General features: G+C 40.8%; 1 protein-coding gene across 1 annotated transcript in view; it reads right to left on the reverse strand.

Moving 5' to 3' along the window:
- The window catches only part of CRYBG1 (crystallin beta-gamma domain containing 1), a 180,277-nt gene that overhangs the window by 11,253 nt on the left and 152,651 nt on the right, over positions 1-16,373 (reverse strand). The window contains exons 8-15 of the mRNA XM_075268126.1: positions 14,970-15,120; positions 12,587-12,726; positions 6,094-6,220; positions 5,906-5,941; positions 3,488-3,645; positions 2,135-2,261; positions 1,864-2,009; positions 480-606 (exon numbers count right to left, since the gene is read on the reverse strand). Of these exons, the coding sequence (XP_075124227.1) occupies positions 480-606; positions 1,864-2,009; positions 2,135-2,261; positions 3,488-3,645; positions 5,906-5,941; positions 6,094-6,220; positions 12,587-12,726; positions 14,970-15,120 (1,012 nt within the window). The remainder of the gene's footprint in view (positions 1-479; positions 607-1,863; positions 2,010-2,134; positions 2,262-3,487; positions 3,646-5,905; positions 5,942-6,093; positions 6,221-12,586; positions 12,727-14,969; positions 15,121-16,373) is intronic.

Here is a 16,373-nt window from a genome sequence, read left to right on the forward strand (position 1 = left end):
TTCTTTACTCTCCTTGGGTGTCCTTAACTGTCCGTTCCCAAAGATGTCTGACTTTTCAAGCGGACAGCAAAACCCGACATGTAGGTTTTTGCTGTCCGCTTGAAAAGTCGGACATCTTTGGGAACGGACAGTTAAGGACAGGCACAGACTGTAAAAGAACGCACCCGATGTCCATTTAAATCAATGCCAAATGTCACGGACACAGCTAGTATCCGATACTAATATCCACACAAGATTTTGAGCGGACATTAGCAGCGGACACTAGCTGTCGGACACCGACGGTAGTGTGAACGCTCCCTAAGCCATTATGTACAGAAACTCAAAGGTCACAGCTAATAGCATAAGAATAAAACATCTAAAAGACAGAGTTGATTTTTCTTATGCTAATCTGTAACAGGTATTATAGAAAACATTTCTACAAATGGCATTACACTGCAGGTTTTATGTAATATGCTATAAACAATGAACTTTGAACTTACCATGTGTATTGGCTGCAATGATGAAATCTTGTAGTTCTTAGCTCCCCAGTCACTAAAGTTAGAGTACTTTCCTTTCTCCAGGATGTATTGCTCTCCAGTAAAGTCAGGACATTCATATGCCACCCATCTATTGTGAGACAATACCAAAACTTATTGATAGTAATCTCCAAGAAATTAAAGGACAAATTCTATAGAACATGCATTCTTTACTTTTACTAATAAATATAAAACTAGTATAAGCGTCCATTCACACTGAGTTTTTTGGCGTGGATTTTGCCGCTGAATCCGCGTCAGAGTCCATGTGGAAAAAAAGCCTCTCATTGACTTACACGGTGGGCGGTTCATGCACTGGTGGACATCATCTTGCTGGCACGTCTTCCTCTGTGTCTTCTTCCAGCGACGTCCTCCTGGGATTGCTCTTCCCTGCCTCCATCTTTTTTTCCTCTGGAATGAAGAAGTTCGCGAGCATACTGCGCACGCTCCGACGCCATTTTTGTCGTAGTTCTAAGTTCTCCTTAGAACTACACAAGCATACTGCGCATGCGCAGTACGCTCGCAAACTTCTTCATTACGGAAGAAAAGAAAATGGAGGCGGGGAAGAGCGAGCCCAGGAGGACGTCGCTGGGAGAAGACACAGAGGAAGGCGTGCCAGCAAGATGACGTCCACCAGTGCACGAACCGCCCACCGTGCATGGGTAAGTATGATTTTATTAATCGTTTTTAGGGTATTATTTAAAAACGGTGGGAGCTTTTAAAATAAGATTAGCAGTGCCGGAATACCCTTTTTAAAGGCTATTCAGGCATATGTGGGGCTCATACAGCATCATTTTGCTGATAGAGCCCCTTTAAGTGACTGAGAAAGGGGCAGCAGTTCTATGACACTACCACTGCAGTGTACAAAGCTCTGTACACTGTATATATCTTCTGGTCCACACAATGTGGCAGTGGTGCCTAGAACTGCAGCTCCATTCACATGAACAGCTGTTTCCAGACCTAGTATACAGCTTCTGGTGGTCAAAACAGTTGATTGGCACAGGGTCCAGTTGTCAGATTTTGACCGATCTGAAGACCTATCCAGTAACAGATGAGTCAGGGACTGATACCTGGGCCATGTCGAGTAGTTGTTTCGGCCATCAGAAACAGTATCTTAGATATGCATTGAGAAGCAGATCTGCTCTTATTCAAGTTCCATGTGTCACCGCTGGCAGCAGTTCCAGGCACCACTGCTACATGATATGGGCCAGAAGCTTTATAAAGTGTAGGGAGCTCTTTACACTTTAGTAGTGGTGCCAGGGAATAGTTGCAAATTATGTCACAACAAAATTAATAAAAGAAAAATGGTTAACAATAAAAAGAAATGTAAATATTACAAAGGAATACTTACACTCCACTCAGTACATTAATAGATTGTATCTTCAATCCAAAACCTGTTTCTTCCATGTTCGATATAATACCCAAAACGTTGATATTTGATGCCTTTTCGTCTAAGTCTTTTTCACTATACATTACCATATGTGGTGTTGAAAAATCCTGTTTAAAAAAAACAAACAAAAACCATCAGAGAATACACAGGGTCTTAATCGTAAAGCCAACTATACTTATTTCTATAATTATCATATGTTAGTACGGCAAAAAACAAAAAAAAAAGCACTTACAGATAAAATAGGGCGTAAAGATTGCAACAGTCCATTGTAACCACCCCATTGGCTCCATTCCTCATAATCACCTTCTTCAAGCAAATATTGGTGTCCTTCATATCCAGGTTTCTCATAGCCAACCCACCTAAAAATACAACATTATGAAGGAAATATTATCAACTATGGTATCTTTTCCACTATGTTTAAATAGCAAAATATGCTGTTAAAGCAAGATTCTACAATAATGTAGCAGACAAGAACAGCGCACTCATTTTGGTGGGATAAGATGTTGCCTTTTATGGCTTAGATCAGAGTTTACCCTCTACTGGCGGGGGCCAGAGGTAGCTGGGCGTACTGTATTAGGCTAAGGCTGCATGGGGCTTCCCGCAGCAAAAAATCACTGTGGGAAAACTTGCGGGGGCAACATATTGTGATTCTTCCCGCTTTAGACAGAAAGTTCACAGAGGTTTACTCTGCAAACTTTCTGTTTTCAATTATGGGGATTATTAGGTATGCGTGACATGCTGCGATTTCCAAAACCGCGCCTGTTTTGGAATTCGCAGAGTGTTCTCATCACGGTTTTTAGCGCAAAGTGGGCATGGGATTTGCTAGAATCCCATCCACTTTGCCCGGACTGTAAAACACTGCAATTTTGAAACGACACAAGCAAATCCCTACATTTAAAGAGGACCTTTCACCACCCCAAGCCTGTGCAGCTTTCTGCACCATGTTATAGATGCAGCTGCACAGACTCTGGGGCACTTTGAATTATGTCTGTAGCCCCCCTCATTGTGGAGCTCTGAGCCCCGTTAATTCTGGCGCCCTGTATGTTAATTAAGACTTTACAGTCAGAAGGGAGTTTCTGACTATAAAGGCAAGAGCTATGTCAGTCTAACACTGTCCAATTAGCATTGACTGCTACTGAAGACTATCAAGTTTTTTGGTTTTTTTACAATTAGCATTGGACAGTGTCAGAGCTGCTTCAAGCTGCGTGATCTCGAGAGTTCTCATGATATCAGGCAGTCCTCTCTTCACAGGGCTGCACAGAAGACCCGGAGAATCGATACGGGCCGAGTATTGAAGTGGATGAAGGAGAACGTAAATACTCGGCCTGGATCGCTTGGTGCAGAAAGCTGCACAGGCTTGGGTTGGTGAAAGGTCCTCTTTAAGCCATGCGGGGCCCCGGCTTTAAGCTGTTTTAGTAACTCCCAATAACGTCTATGTTCTAGTGCAGAACTCCCCACTTGGCTATTTCAGTACTCTTGGTCTCCTCTGTCTGTCACAGACAGACAGGTATTTTGACAAGTAATCATAAAAGGATTACTCTTTTTAGTATGTAAACCATATTATAACCAGAAAAGTCATACTCACAGTCCACTAAGAACTCTTATTGACCCAACAGTGCTAAAAGCAAGTTCTTTCTCTGCTTCTTCATCTCCTTCTGGTATTTCTACATTTTGAAGTGTCAGCATTTCCTTGTCCAGTTCCACATGCCTGCCTTCAAACATGGGTTTCTCGAAAATAACAATCTATAAAAAAGACATACAAAATTAGACATTCTGCTTGTGCAGTCTACCATTTACTTGAAAGGGCACCACTGTACATTTTTATGGTTTGCAATTCATACTGTGTAGTTATTTGAGGTATGGCAACTACATGGATTTTAACTTTGTACTGAACCACTACACTATTTTACAATTTTACATTACAAACTGTAGAATAATTGGTAAATGATACCAGAGGCAAATGGATTTGTAAAGCTAAAGCCCCCCTGTAGGAACCCCCTGCTGGAGCCGAGCCAAAAAGCAATGTGGAAAAGACTGTGACGGGAATTTTTCTACAGATTTTTCAGTTTTCCTCTGTAGACCTTCTGTCTCTTTTATAGCTATACGGAAGCTGCCAGCGTTTCTGTAGGTATAATTGACATGATGTGATTTACAAAAATACAATAGTTTTTGAAATCGCAACATTTCCATTGTGGATGTTTTTCTACAATGTGTAGATGAGATTAGTCAGAATCCTATCCACTTTGCAGGTACTGTAAAACGCTGCGTTTTTTTGTGTGGGACCCTGGCCTAAAGGCGGGTTTTCAAACACAATGATGCCCGAAGAGTCAGCTAAATCATCCCTTTTCGACTACCGTATTTTACGGACTATAAGGCGCACTGGACTATAAGCCGCATTGCCCATGAGCGCCTTATAGTCCGTCTCGGTTCATATATAAGGCGCACCGGACTATAAGCCGCAGTCCGGTGCGCATTATATCTTATTGAAAGCGGTGGCAGGCAGACTTTGCCAGCGGCCGCTTAACCCCCCGCGTGCCAGCCGCTTCTATTGGAAGCGCTCGGCAGGCGAGGAGGGGCTCTATCAGCAAAATCATGCTGATAGAGCCCAACCGTAAACGTTAGGTTAAACTACACCCCCCCCCGTTTTAAAATAAAAGCCTGAAACAGAATGTCAAACTTACCGAGCGGTGTAGGGTGGGCGGGCATTCAGGCCTCCTCTTCCTCCGATGTTCCGTCCTCCTCCGGCGCTCGCAAGCTGATAATGGCCAGGGCACATGCGCAGTAGAAGCATTATGATATTGCGCATGCGCCCCGGCCATTATCAGCGAGCGCCGGAGGAGAAGGACGGAACATCGGAGGCAGAGGAGGCCTGAATGCCCGCCCGCCCTGCACCGCTGGGTAAGTTTCACGTTCTGTTTCAGGCCGGCGTGACAGCAGGGCTGCCGGACACTTCCTATTCATTTCTATGGGAGCCGACATGCGAGCGCTCCCCATAGAAATGAATGGACTGCTTTTTTCCATTCATTTCTATAGGGAGCGCTCGCATGCCGGCTCCCATAGAAATGAATGGGAAGTGTCTGTCCATTCATTTCTATGGGGAGCGCTCGCATGCTTGCTCCCATAGAAATGAATAGGAAGTGTCCGGCAGCCCTGCTGTAACGCCGGCGTGTACGGCTGTGATACACGCCGGCGTTCGGTAGTGTGAATGCACCCTTACGGTGCCTTTTATGTGTGTATGGAAGCGGCACGCAGTCTTTGCCGCCGCTTCCATCCATATATAAGCCGCACCGGACTATAAGCCGCACTTACGATTTCTGAGGAAATCGTAGGTTATTATGTGCGGCTTATAGTCCGGAAAATACGGTATTAGCAACCCAGATTAAACTCTTAATATTCCCATTAGTTTGGGGTGGGGCAGGAGTTAATTAAAGAGGACCTTTTATGTCTGGCTATGAATGAGTACTGTCAAGGTGGGGGGACGTTCCTCATAACCCAGCCCTTCTGACCGTGGGCAGAATTGAATTCAGCGCACTGTCAGCTTTCCCGTTATGTGGCTCGGGGCTTGAGATATCATTCCCATTATAACAGCAATGATCTCAGTCCACCTCACAACCCGAAACTAACGCCACCAATATTGCCAGCCTTGGGGCACATAACGGGAAAGCTAGGGAATTCAGCGCACTGTCGGATTTCTAGTAGTATATAAAACCGCATGTGCATGAAGACATAAAAGGTCCTCTTTATGGTTTAGACCAGTAAAATGTACCTTCAATTTAACTGGCCCAAAATTATTTATATAGGCTCAGAGCTGTGTTTATCATAGAGAGCCCTGAAACCTACGTCCCTTAACATAGCAAGATACAGTAATATATTCACATGATAAAATTCTGTTTGCCGCCTGGATTAGGGGGAGATCACTGCATAAGGATTTATACAGATCCCATAGAGCTTTCATAATAAATAGAGAAGAATACAATGAATGTGAAGTTTGTAATAGTCTAACCTTGGGTTCATATGGGATTTCAACCTTGCGGCTTCCCTGTAAAGAAATCACAAGATCTTTTTAGCCAATATTAACCGTACATTTAAATATATAACGCAAGAAACCAAACTGATCATATCAAATAAGCACATTCACTAGTAGTGGTTTATAGAGCATTACAGACGCCAAGCGAAATCCAGACATCTCACCATTTTCAGAGGCCTCATTGATCCTATGTATGCTTCCTGGATATTTAAAAATGAAAGATCCGGATATTCTCCCGGCTCCAGAATGAAAGGTACTCCCTGGAAACCAGACTCCTCATAAATAAGCCACCTGAACACAGAAATGATAGTATCCTACGTTAATAAATTAAATAGACAAATGGTAATGACCATATTTCTTCTCTGAGTTATATAACAAACATCTCTTTCAGGTTCATAATGATTAGACAAATTCTATATATACAGCAGATACTAATACCTTACAGTGGTACAAAATCTCTACTTGGTGGCAACTTGTAAATTATCAACATCTATACTTTTGCTGGAAATATCATGTAAATAATTCATGTTTATAGCTGCTATTTTCTTGGCAACAATGAGACACAGGGGAAAACACTACATAAGCTGTAGTTAATGTGTAACTAAACTTTGATTTTCTGGCACTATATGTGTCACTGATACATTTTGTAATATATTTTATTAACAAATATTGTATCCTTTCTTTAAAATCCTGCATTATTTCACTTTTTCCCTGCCTTCTGTATTGAGAGCTGCTTCTATCTCTCACTAAATGGGGACTGGGTAAAATGTAGAGACTATGAGGGGGGGGGAGAGGGACTCTTTGAACAGTTACATCTCGGACATTATAAAACCTACAAACTTGCTATATGTGTCTTGCTCAATTATTTCCAGAATTACCACTGGTTGAAAACACAGCCGGGATTAGGATATTGATATGCAGCTGTAAAATGTACATTATATAAAAATCTCAATCCTGAATGTGTTTTCAACCAGTGATATCTCTGGAAATGAAACGTAGATAGCACTGCAACCTTAGTGTCATATGAACGGAGAGAAAATTTGTATGTTTTTTTAATGTTCAAAACATAATTTACTTTTTTTTCTTGTTAATGAAATATATTACAAAGTTTATTAATGATAGAAATACCGCCAGAAATAAGTTGTCAGAAAGCTTAGTTACACTTAAATATAGAAACATGGCTACACACAACCACACATCAAAGCGATGTGAAATACCACATAACGTAGAGATCTGTGCATGTGACCATGCAATCACACACATTTTACAGAATAAAATAAGCTGCAGTTCAGTACAAAAATCTCACCATGCAAGGTTCCTATAATTGTTTGCAATGTAAATAGCTTCTACATGCAGTATACTGTATATACACCACATCAGTAAAACATGAGTTAACCATTTCTTGCAACACAAGTTTAAAGTGAGTGTCCACCTTTTAACACCATGTGTGTTATACAGTATGTCCAAAGTTCTGTGCCGATAGACCTCATCTTATATACATAGGTAGCAGGTATGAACCTAGTGTCAATTGTCAGGATGCAGGGAACATGTTACAGGGTACAAGGAGTTCATATATAGTTCTGTATGAAAAGATTTAGCATAACTTGTAATTCCTTCACATAAATTCCTTCTCATTCCAATAGGAGGTCCTACTCATTCATCAGCAGCATTCCCTGTATGTGTATATGGAAATAGCTGCCAGTCACAATATAGGACTGCCCACTGGACTCTTAAACTTACATTCATCTGAAATGTTCTGCAGATCAATAAATGACAAGTCATGCAGAGTAATTTCTCATGAAACTATATAATGTATTCATCTGCTTAGTTACTGCTGCCCTAAAATATGAAGCCCATAGGTAATGGTTTTCCTTTAAACTGCATAAAGTATGATGGTAACCAGAGTCTTATCCTTCTATTGTAAAGCAACCCTTTAATGCATGTTGGGGAATTATGTTGCGCATATTACATAGTGTATGCACCATTTGGCTATATTCACAAATAGCAGAAAAACTATGGAAATAGCCTAAAAAAAAACCTAAGCAAAACCTGCATGTCTCACATAAATATTAGCTATATAAAATCATTCTTATTACGCTGCAAACATATACACTAGTGTTATAACACAAAAAACTATTGGTGTAGTGAATCATTTCACTAGCCTTAGTTATTATATATTTCTACATTAAGCATTAGCTAAAAATCCAACAGTATGTGACTTTAGTAGTGACAAAATTACAGAGGAGTGTGCACGATGAAAAAAAAAAACCAAAAAAAACTTGTGCAGGCAGCTTCTTGGCTTTGTACCCAGGAGAGTATTGGGATTTAGTCAACGCCCCTGGTAATGACAGGTGAGCTTTAAAATAAGCAAACAAAAATACAAAAAGAAGTTCAAGCTCCCTCCTGATATTTGATAAAAAGGTGTGTTACATTACATTCTGTTTAATTGTACCAGAGTATATTGTATGTGCACACAAGGGCACCTGTCGTGTAGCTGCAGAGCAGACTCTTATTTCATTGATAAACTGAGTAAGACTGAAGCTAAACATTGTGGAGTGAAAGTAGGATTAAAAAAAAAATGCATTATTTTACGGTCCCAGCAAAGTGAAAGAGATTTAATGTAATCTCAACCACAAATTGCAGGAAGAAAAAAAAAACACTGCGGAAAAACTGCTTGCGATTTTGAACTATTCAACATGTTAATTTTACCTGGAAAATGACAAAGCATGAAATAACCAACTCATGTACAGTTATGTTCAAAATGTTTGTACCCTATAGCAGATAAATATCTGCATATGTATATTTGTATATACAAAAAGACGTGCGCAAAAAGATGCGCGTTATACAAAGAAAACCATTGAACTCAATGGCTTACTATATTTTGCACGTGTATTTTTACACGTGTAAAATGGACAAAAAGCACGGAGCGTAACTCCGTGTGAAGGCACCCTTCAGGTGGATTCGCCTTACGACATCCGCCTGAAGACACACCCTCCAACAAGGACCATTAATTTGGGCCAAATTCGGAGCAGAGTGTAGTGCACTGGCATCTAGTCGCAGCTATCCGTATTTTGGTCCGGAACCTGAAGCGGCTAAAGTGGAGATTCACTTTAAGAAAAAATGGATATGGAGTTCATATATAGCAATAGGTTGAGATATACAGTGTTGGCCAAAAGTATTGGCACCCCTGCAATTCTGTCAGATAATAGTCATTTTTTTTCCAGAAAATGATTGCAAGCACAATGATTAATCAAATCATTGATCATTTTACACAAAACTCCAAAAATGGTCCGGACAAAAGTATTGGCCCCCTCAGCCTAATACTTGGTAGCACAACCTTTAGATAAAATAACTGTGAACAACCGCTTCCGGTAACCATGAATGAGTTTTTTACAATGCTCTGCTGGAATTTTAGACCATTCTTCTTTGGCAAACTGCTCCAGTTCCCTGAGATGTGAAGGGGGCCTTCTCCAAACTGCCATCAAGAGATCTCTCCACAGGTGTTCTATGGGATTCAGGTCTGGACTCATTGCTGCCACTTTAGAAGTCTCCAGTGCTTTCTCTTAAACCATTTTCTAGTGCATTTTGAAGTGTGTTTTGGGTCATTGTCCTGCTAGAAGACCCATGACCTCTGAGGGTTACCCAGCTTTCTCACACTGGGCCCTACAATATGCTGCAAAATTTGTTGGTAGTCTTCAGACTTCATAATGCCATGCACACGGTCAAGCAGTACAGTGCCAGAGGCAGCAAAGCAACCCCAAAACATCAGGGAACCTCCGCCATGTTTGACTGTAGGGACCGTGTTCTTTTCTTTGAAGGCCTCTTTTTTTTCCTGTAAACTCTATGTTGATGCCTTTTCCCAAAAAGCTCTACTTTTGTCTCATCTGACCAGAGAACATTCTTCCAAAACGTTTTTGGCTTTTTTAGGTAAGTTTTGGCAAACTCCAGCCTGGCTTTTTTATGTCTCTGGATAAGAAGTGGGGTCTTCCTGGGTATCCTACCATACAGTCCCTTTTCATTCAGACGCCGACGGATAGTACGATTTGACACTGTTGTACCCTCGGACTGCAGGGCAGCTTGAACTTGTTTGGATGTTAGTTGAGGTTCTTTATCCACCATCCGCACAATCTTGCGTTGAAATCTCTCGTCAATTTTTCTTTTCCATCCACATCTAGGGAGGTTAGCCACAGTGCCATGGGCTTTAAACTTCTTGATGACACTGCGCACGGTAGACACAGGAACATTCAGGTCTTTGGAGATGGACTTGTAGCCTTGAGATTGCTCATGCTTCCTCACAATTTTGCTTCTCATGTCCTCAGAAAGTTCTTTGGTCTTCTTTCTTTTCTCCATGCTCAATGTGGTACACACAAGGACACAGGGCAGAGGTTGAGTCAACTTTAATCCATTTCAACTGGCTGCAAGTGTGATTTAGTTATTGCCACCACCTGTTAGGTGCCTCAGGTAAGTAACAGGTGCTGTTAATTACACAAATTAGAGAAGCATCATATGATTTTTCAAACAGTGCCAAAACTTTTGTCTACCCCCTTTTTTATGTTTGGTGTGGAATTATATCCAATTTGGCTTTTTGACAATTCTTTTTGTGGTTTTCCATTGAAGACAAATTAAATGAAGATAATACCAAAGAATTTGTGATTGCAATCATTTTCTGGAAGAAAATGAGTATTATCTGACAGAAATGCAGGGGTGGCAATACTTTACGCCAACACTGTATATCTAAACAACCTGTGAATTTTGCCCTGTGAATACCAATCGGTTACCTCTGTTTTAGAATAGAGCATGCTGGGGAGTTTAAAATCCACAATATGTTCTCAGATCTTTTTTCTGCTGCATGCTGATAGAGTTTTCTAAACCACACTCATAAATCACTTGGTTGTTCTAGTGCCTACAAACCCACGAGGGGCTCTGAGTCTTGGTACCCCCATCAATCAATTTTCTGAAGGGGCTACGTAATTTCAGTGAATGCCATGCCTCCACTATTTACCAGGCCCAGCTCTCTTCTATAGTGTTGTAATACCAGGCACAGCCACTAAAAACTTTCATCATTAAGGTTATTGGCACTGATACATAATAACAACACTGTGGAAAAGATTGTGGTGAAAAGGCATCACATATTTTTCTGCAGCGTTTTTCAGCACAGGACCGAGAAGACTGGATCATGCAGGAAGGCACCGTGAAATGATGTATGATTTTTTTTTTTAACTGCCTCCAGCCAGTGGCATCACTAGGAATGGCGGGGCCCGGTGGCGAACTTTTGACATGGGCCCTCCCCGCCGACACCGAAGACTTGACCGACCCCCTCCTACGCGCTCTATTATGCCCCATAGTGGCCCCTGCATACAGTATTATAAGTGGCCCCTGCACACAGTATTATGTCCTTTAGTGGCCCCTCTATACAGTATTATCCCCCATAGTGGCCCCTCCACACAGTATTACCCTCATAGTGGCCCCTCCACACAGTATTATCCCCATAGTGGCCCCTGCACACAGTATTATCCCCCATAGTGGCCCCTGCACACAGTATTATCCCCCATAGTGGCCCCCTGCACACAGTATTGTACCCCATAGTGGCCCCTGCACACAGTATTATGTCCCATTGTGGACACCCATAAACAATTATTATATTCTGGGGACTTTTCACCTATCTCCCGTCTCCTACGCTGTCGGCCTCCGAAGTAGTCCATCTTCAATTATGTCAGATGTCACATGACCCGGGACGCAGGCCAGGGTCATGAGATGTCAGAAGACTAGGCCGAAGCCTGCCCGGATCGTGGAGAGGTAAGTAACAGTGTTTTTTATGTTTCTTACCTCTCCCGGACCGCCAATCATTATACTCGGGGGTCCGAAAAGACCCCCGAGTATAATGATAGCAGCGGTAGCAGCTGTCACCGGGCCCCTAATGTCCCGAGCCCTGTGGCAGCTGCCTCTGCTGCTACGGCGGTAGTTACGCCACTGCCTCCAGCTGATTTAAAACTTTAAGGGTTGTCCAATTTTGCCTGGACAACCCAATAAAGTTAAAGTTAGTTTTTATGGAGCCATATATTGAGCCAAATCAAAGGATCTATAAGGGTTATGTTGTCAAACATTAGGGTAAGTTCACAAGGGGTTTTTTGGACTGGATTTTGACGCGGGAAGCTGCCTCCGAATCCGGACCAAATAAACGCCTCCTGCAGCATTCTATTCCAAATTAGACCCAAATGAAGGGAGTGTCCATCCGCGGCAAGATAGGGCAGCTCGCTTCTTTTTTCTACTAGCGGGAAGAAACCGCTAGTGAAAAAAAGAAGTGAATGTCTCCCATTGAAGTCAGTGGGAGGTGTTTTTCGGAGCCGGATTCTGAGGCAGATTCCATGTCAAAATCCGGTCCAAAAACCCCCGTGTGAACTTACCCTAATTCTTGATAATTATGGCACATCTTTAAACTATACACTTCTCTGCATAGATGTTACTCTACTTTCTAAGCAGTCATATCTGAATCTTTAAATTGGTCATACATCATATAGACAATAGATGACTACATTCCCACCAAAGTGAAGCCAGCAGCATAAAAATATAAAAGGTCATAAAATATTTGCCCAAACAAGCCCAAAAAGCTGGCGTGCAGGTCTTGACTAATTCCCCACATTGAGTTTAATTCCTTACACTCCACAATGCACTTTAATGGAACAGGTTCTCTGCAGTCTTCCATACACCTGCACCTCCTCTGTATCATCATAATATGAGGTCATAACTCCATGACCATCTGGATCTGTGAACAGATCAATTCGGCAGATACGATAATCCTGAAGTGAAAAAACAAACCAGTGTTATTACAAAATTGAGGATTACAATCTTTGTACAGTACAGGTATTCCTAACAAATAATCATTTTCAATGTAGTAATGAGTCTCACATTTATGTCATACCTGATATGTACCCTGTTTAAACTTGCATATTTTATAATTTATTCATTCTGTACTCTGGGTGTGGTGACTATTTTCTGTTACAAAAATGACAAACATGATCCCACCAAAATGAAATAACCTCAATTTTGATTTTATAATGTTTACATATGTTATGACGTTACCTAGGATACTATTGTAAAGACAGTGTTTGCGTCATAATCGTAACAATTGCATCAACAAAATTTATCTATATACTTAAGGGTATGTGCACAGAGCAGTATTCTGATCATTCCTGGTTTTGGCTCTTAAATATCTTTGTAAAATACTGAGAAAAAAAAAAAACTACTGTGTGAACACACCCTTAAAATGCATTGCTCACCACATAACTTGCATTTTCCACTAACTGAGTGCTATTGTTATGAGCATTTTCATGATTATTAAAAATGTACTCCAAGGCACACTCCATATACACTTGAGAGCCAGAACCAGTAGGTTCTGGCTCTCAAGTGTAAATCAGTAGAATCCCTTCCACTTTGCAGGAGCTGTAAAATGCCACAGGCAAACCGCGGTGTTTACACTATATGCAGCCCCGGCCTTACTCTAATTAAAATAATTTTGACTCCATCTGTAACTGCAAGTAAATGAGAAGACATATGCCCGGCTCTCTGAATTGGGCTCTAGAAATAGGAGGCAAATAAGTGAAGAAACAACCCTTTTCTTAAATAAAGTAAATTACAAAGTTTGTCATCTATACCTTCCCTATGGATTTATGGGGGAAAAAAATCTAGCTACTTTTACAATGAGCACTGGAAGTTCGCTGAGCACTGCCTGCTGTGTGTACCCAGAGGGGGAGGTGAGAGCAGGGAGGCTGATGAGCCATCATCAGCAGCAGCAGTCTTCCTGCTCTCACACACACATTACGCAGTGCTCACTGAACTTCCGGAGTGCACTTTGTTGGCTAATTAGCATATCAATAAAAGCGGGCTAATTCAAAAATGGCTGACAGGATTTACAAACCAAAGGTATGTGTGTAATAGCCTTTCTAAAGGCTATGCAAATATATGCTTAGTTAAAATTGAGTTTTCCCAATGATAGAATCCCTTTAAGTTAAATCCTATCTGGGGAGGGATTTAATGGAGTATATATGCTAGCACTTGTACATTACTTTTAAAGGAAAATATACATATTGGTGTGTGAGGAATCATTCATGAAATATGTACAACTTTTAAATTTATGCTGTACAGTACGTGTTAAATGGATAGGTTGGCAACCAATGGCTGAATTTAATATACCGATTTGTTAGGTCTGCCTTTTATTTTCATGCAAAAAGTTATTTTGGACCAGGGAGACAATGGACAAAACTGGTCTTTAAAGCTGACCATACATGTTAGACTTTTGTTATCTGAAATGACCAATCTCAGTCAATGAGCACTAAAAATACTGTACAGGACCATTCAAGCCAGCTGACTTTAGTTTGACAAAAACTGATCTGATAGGTTAGATTTTAGTTTTGATGGCAGGGTTCCCCTGTTGAGTGAACGGCTGTATCACAAGCTGATAAGTATGGCCAGCTTACCCCACAGCCATCTACACAAATCCCATACACAGGCTGCCAAAAAAAACCAAACCTGAAGCACAAAGACTTGCTCTATGGGTTTTACCTGCAATGTAAATTTTTGTTGCAGCTTTTATCTGTAGATTTTTGCACTGCAAAGGCTGAAAGCTGTGAAGTGACTGCAGGGAAATCTGCAGATGAACTGCAAGAAAAACACCTGATTTCGGGTGGTTTTTGCTATACATCAAGGAAGACGCTTATGAATTTTCCTCTTGAGGGGTGAGCTGATTTGCTATTTGCCTAGTATCAGATAACTGATATCAACAATAATAGAGAAAGCCTAAGATTCCTGCATTACACTCAGTGTCTGACAGTACTACTTGTCTATGTATACAGGTAAAGCTGTCAAGTGTATTGCACAGGGAAGCAGAACTCTCAGGCCTACTCTAAAACAATAATATAAACAGATTTGTATGTGAAAATACTTAAAGTCATCGAAAACTTTTAATTCCCACATTCAGTATCTGCCCTTAGATAAGCTAGCACGCATCTGGCAGATCCACTTTAAACAGTAGAAAAATTTTTACCTTCACCACATGTCTTATAGAACCAACGACGACTGGTGATGGAGAATTTTCATTCTGTGATTCATCTCCCCATGGGTTAGTGATTTCTATGTCACCCTCCTCCAGTGCTATGGTCCGCCCCTCAAAATTTGGGAGTTCATAAAGTATCCAGCTAAAAAGAAACAATAACTGTAAATAGGCTATAATATAAAAAATAAGAACTATCTTTTACATACATGTACAATATGATATTTGACAAAGGTAAAACATACAGTAAGCACATTCTACTAAAATATAGGACAGTTGTCTATACAAATGCCTCCTTCGGATCATGAAATCGGGAACATTAGGAGGAGTTTCATGCCCTTTTTTATAGCAACTATCTCATGTTAGGGAACCTCTGGATTGTGCCCTGACAGATGATGTTTTGGGGAAAAGGGAAGGTTCAGGCACACGGAATTTCATTGTCTGATCATATTTTTCTCCCTGGAGATAAGCAGTCACTAGAAGTGACTCTACTCTCTTCATTGAAAGATAAAAACAAACCTAGCACATAAGAGGGAAAAACTAAATATAGTTTTGAGACACATAGTATGTTCCCAAAGTAGGGTCCTACATCCAAAATCGTGTCTATACCACAAACTAATAGAGAAAAAACAAAGAAATAGGTATATAGACACTCAAAATAGTGAGGTCAAAAATAGACCAAAACTCGTAATAGGAATATACAAACTTTAATAGTATCACATTAAAAAGTTTTACAAAATATTTGATGCGAGTAACACACAGATAAATGTACAAAAAGAGAGCACAGCAAAGAGTCCAATACTGCCCAGGATAGTTATTAAATGTAGTTAAACGTGAGTGGTAAACAGAATATATATATATATATATATATATATATATATATATATATATATATACCAAACCAGCAAGGGAAGCTAAAGCATAAGGCCAGATTATACAAATGCTACCAAAAGGAGGCCAAATTTATTCTATAATATATATAGTGCAAAGTGCAATAAGGCAAAAGCGCAATTAAGCTAAAAGTAAAATATGATAACAACATGTAAGCATTGAGTACTTTAAGACAAGAAAAAATGGCCACAAAGTAGATTGTAAAAGACTTAATCAGCGGCAGCAGAGGTTACACAGCAGGTCTATCATATTAATAAATGGAAGTACAGCTTACCCATGATATAAACCACATAAGTAGAAGTAGGAGGGCAATAAGAGAAACCGCCGGGTCACACCCGACGCGCGCGTTTCGGCACACCTGCCTTCGCCTGGGGGTGAGGGTCAGCAAAAGTGTGGATTTTATGTCCGGGTAACAACAGAACTCCAACCAACGGGAGCTGCATAACACACCAGGAAGTTCTAAATATTCCTATTACGAGTTTTGGTCTATTTTTGACCTCACTATTT

This window comes from Leptodactylus fuscus, chromosome 3 (assembly GCF_031893055.1).
Source record: "Leptodactylus fuscus isolate aLepFus1 chromosome 3, aLepFus1.hap2, whole genome shotgun sequence".
NCBI classification, from domain to species: domain Eukaryota; kingdom Metazoa; phylum Chordata; class Amphibia; order Anura; family Leptodactylidae; genus Leptodactylus; species Leptodactylus fuscus.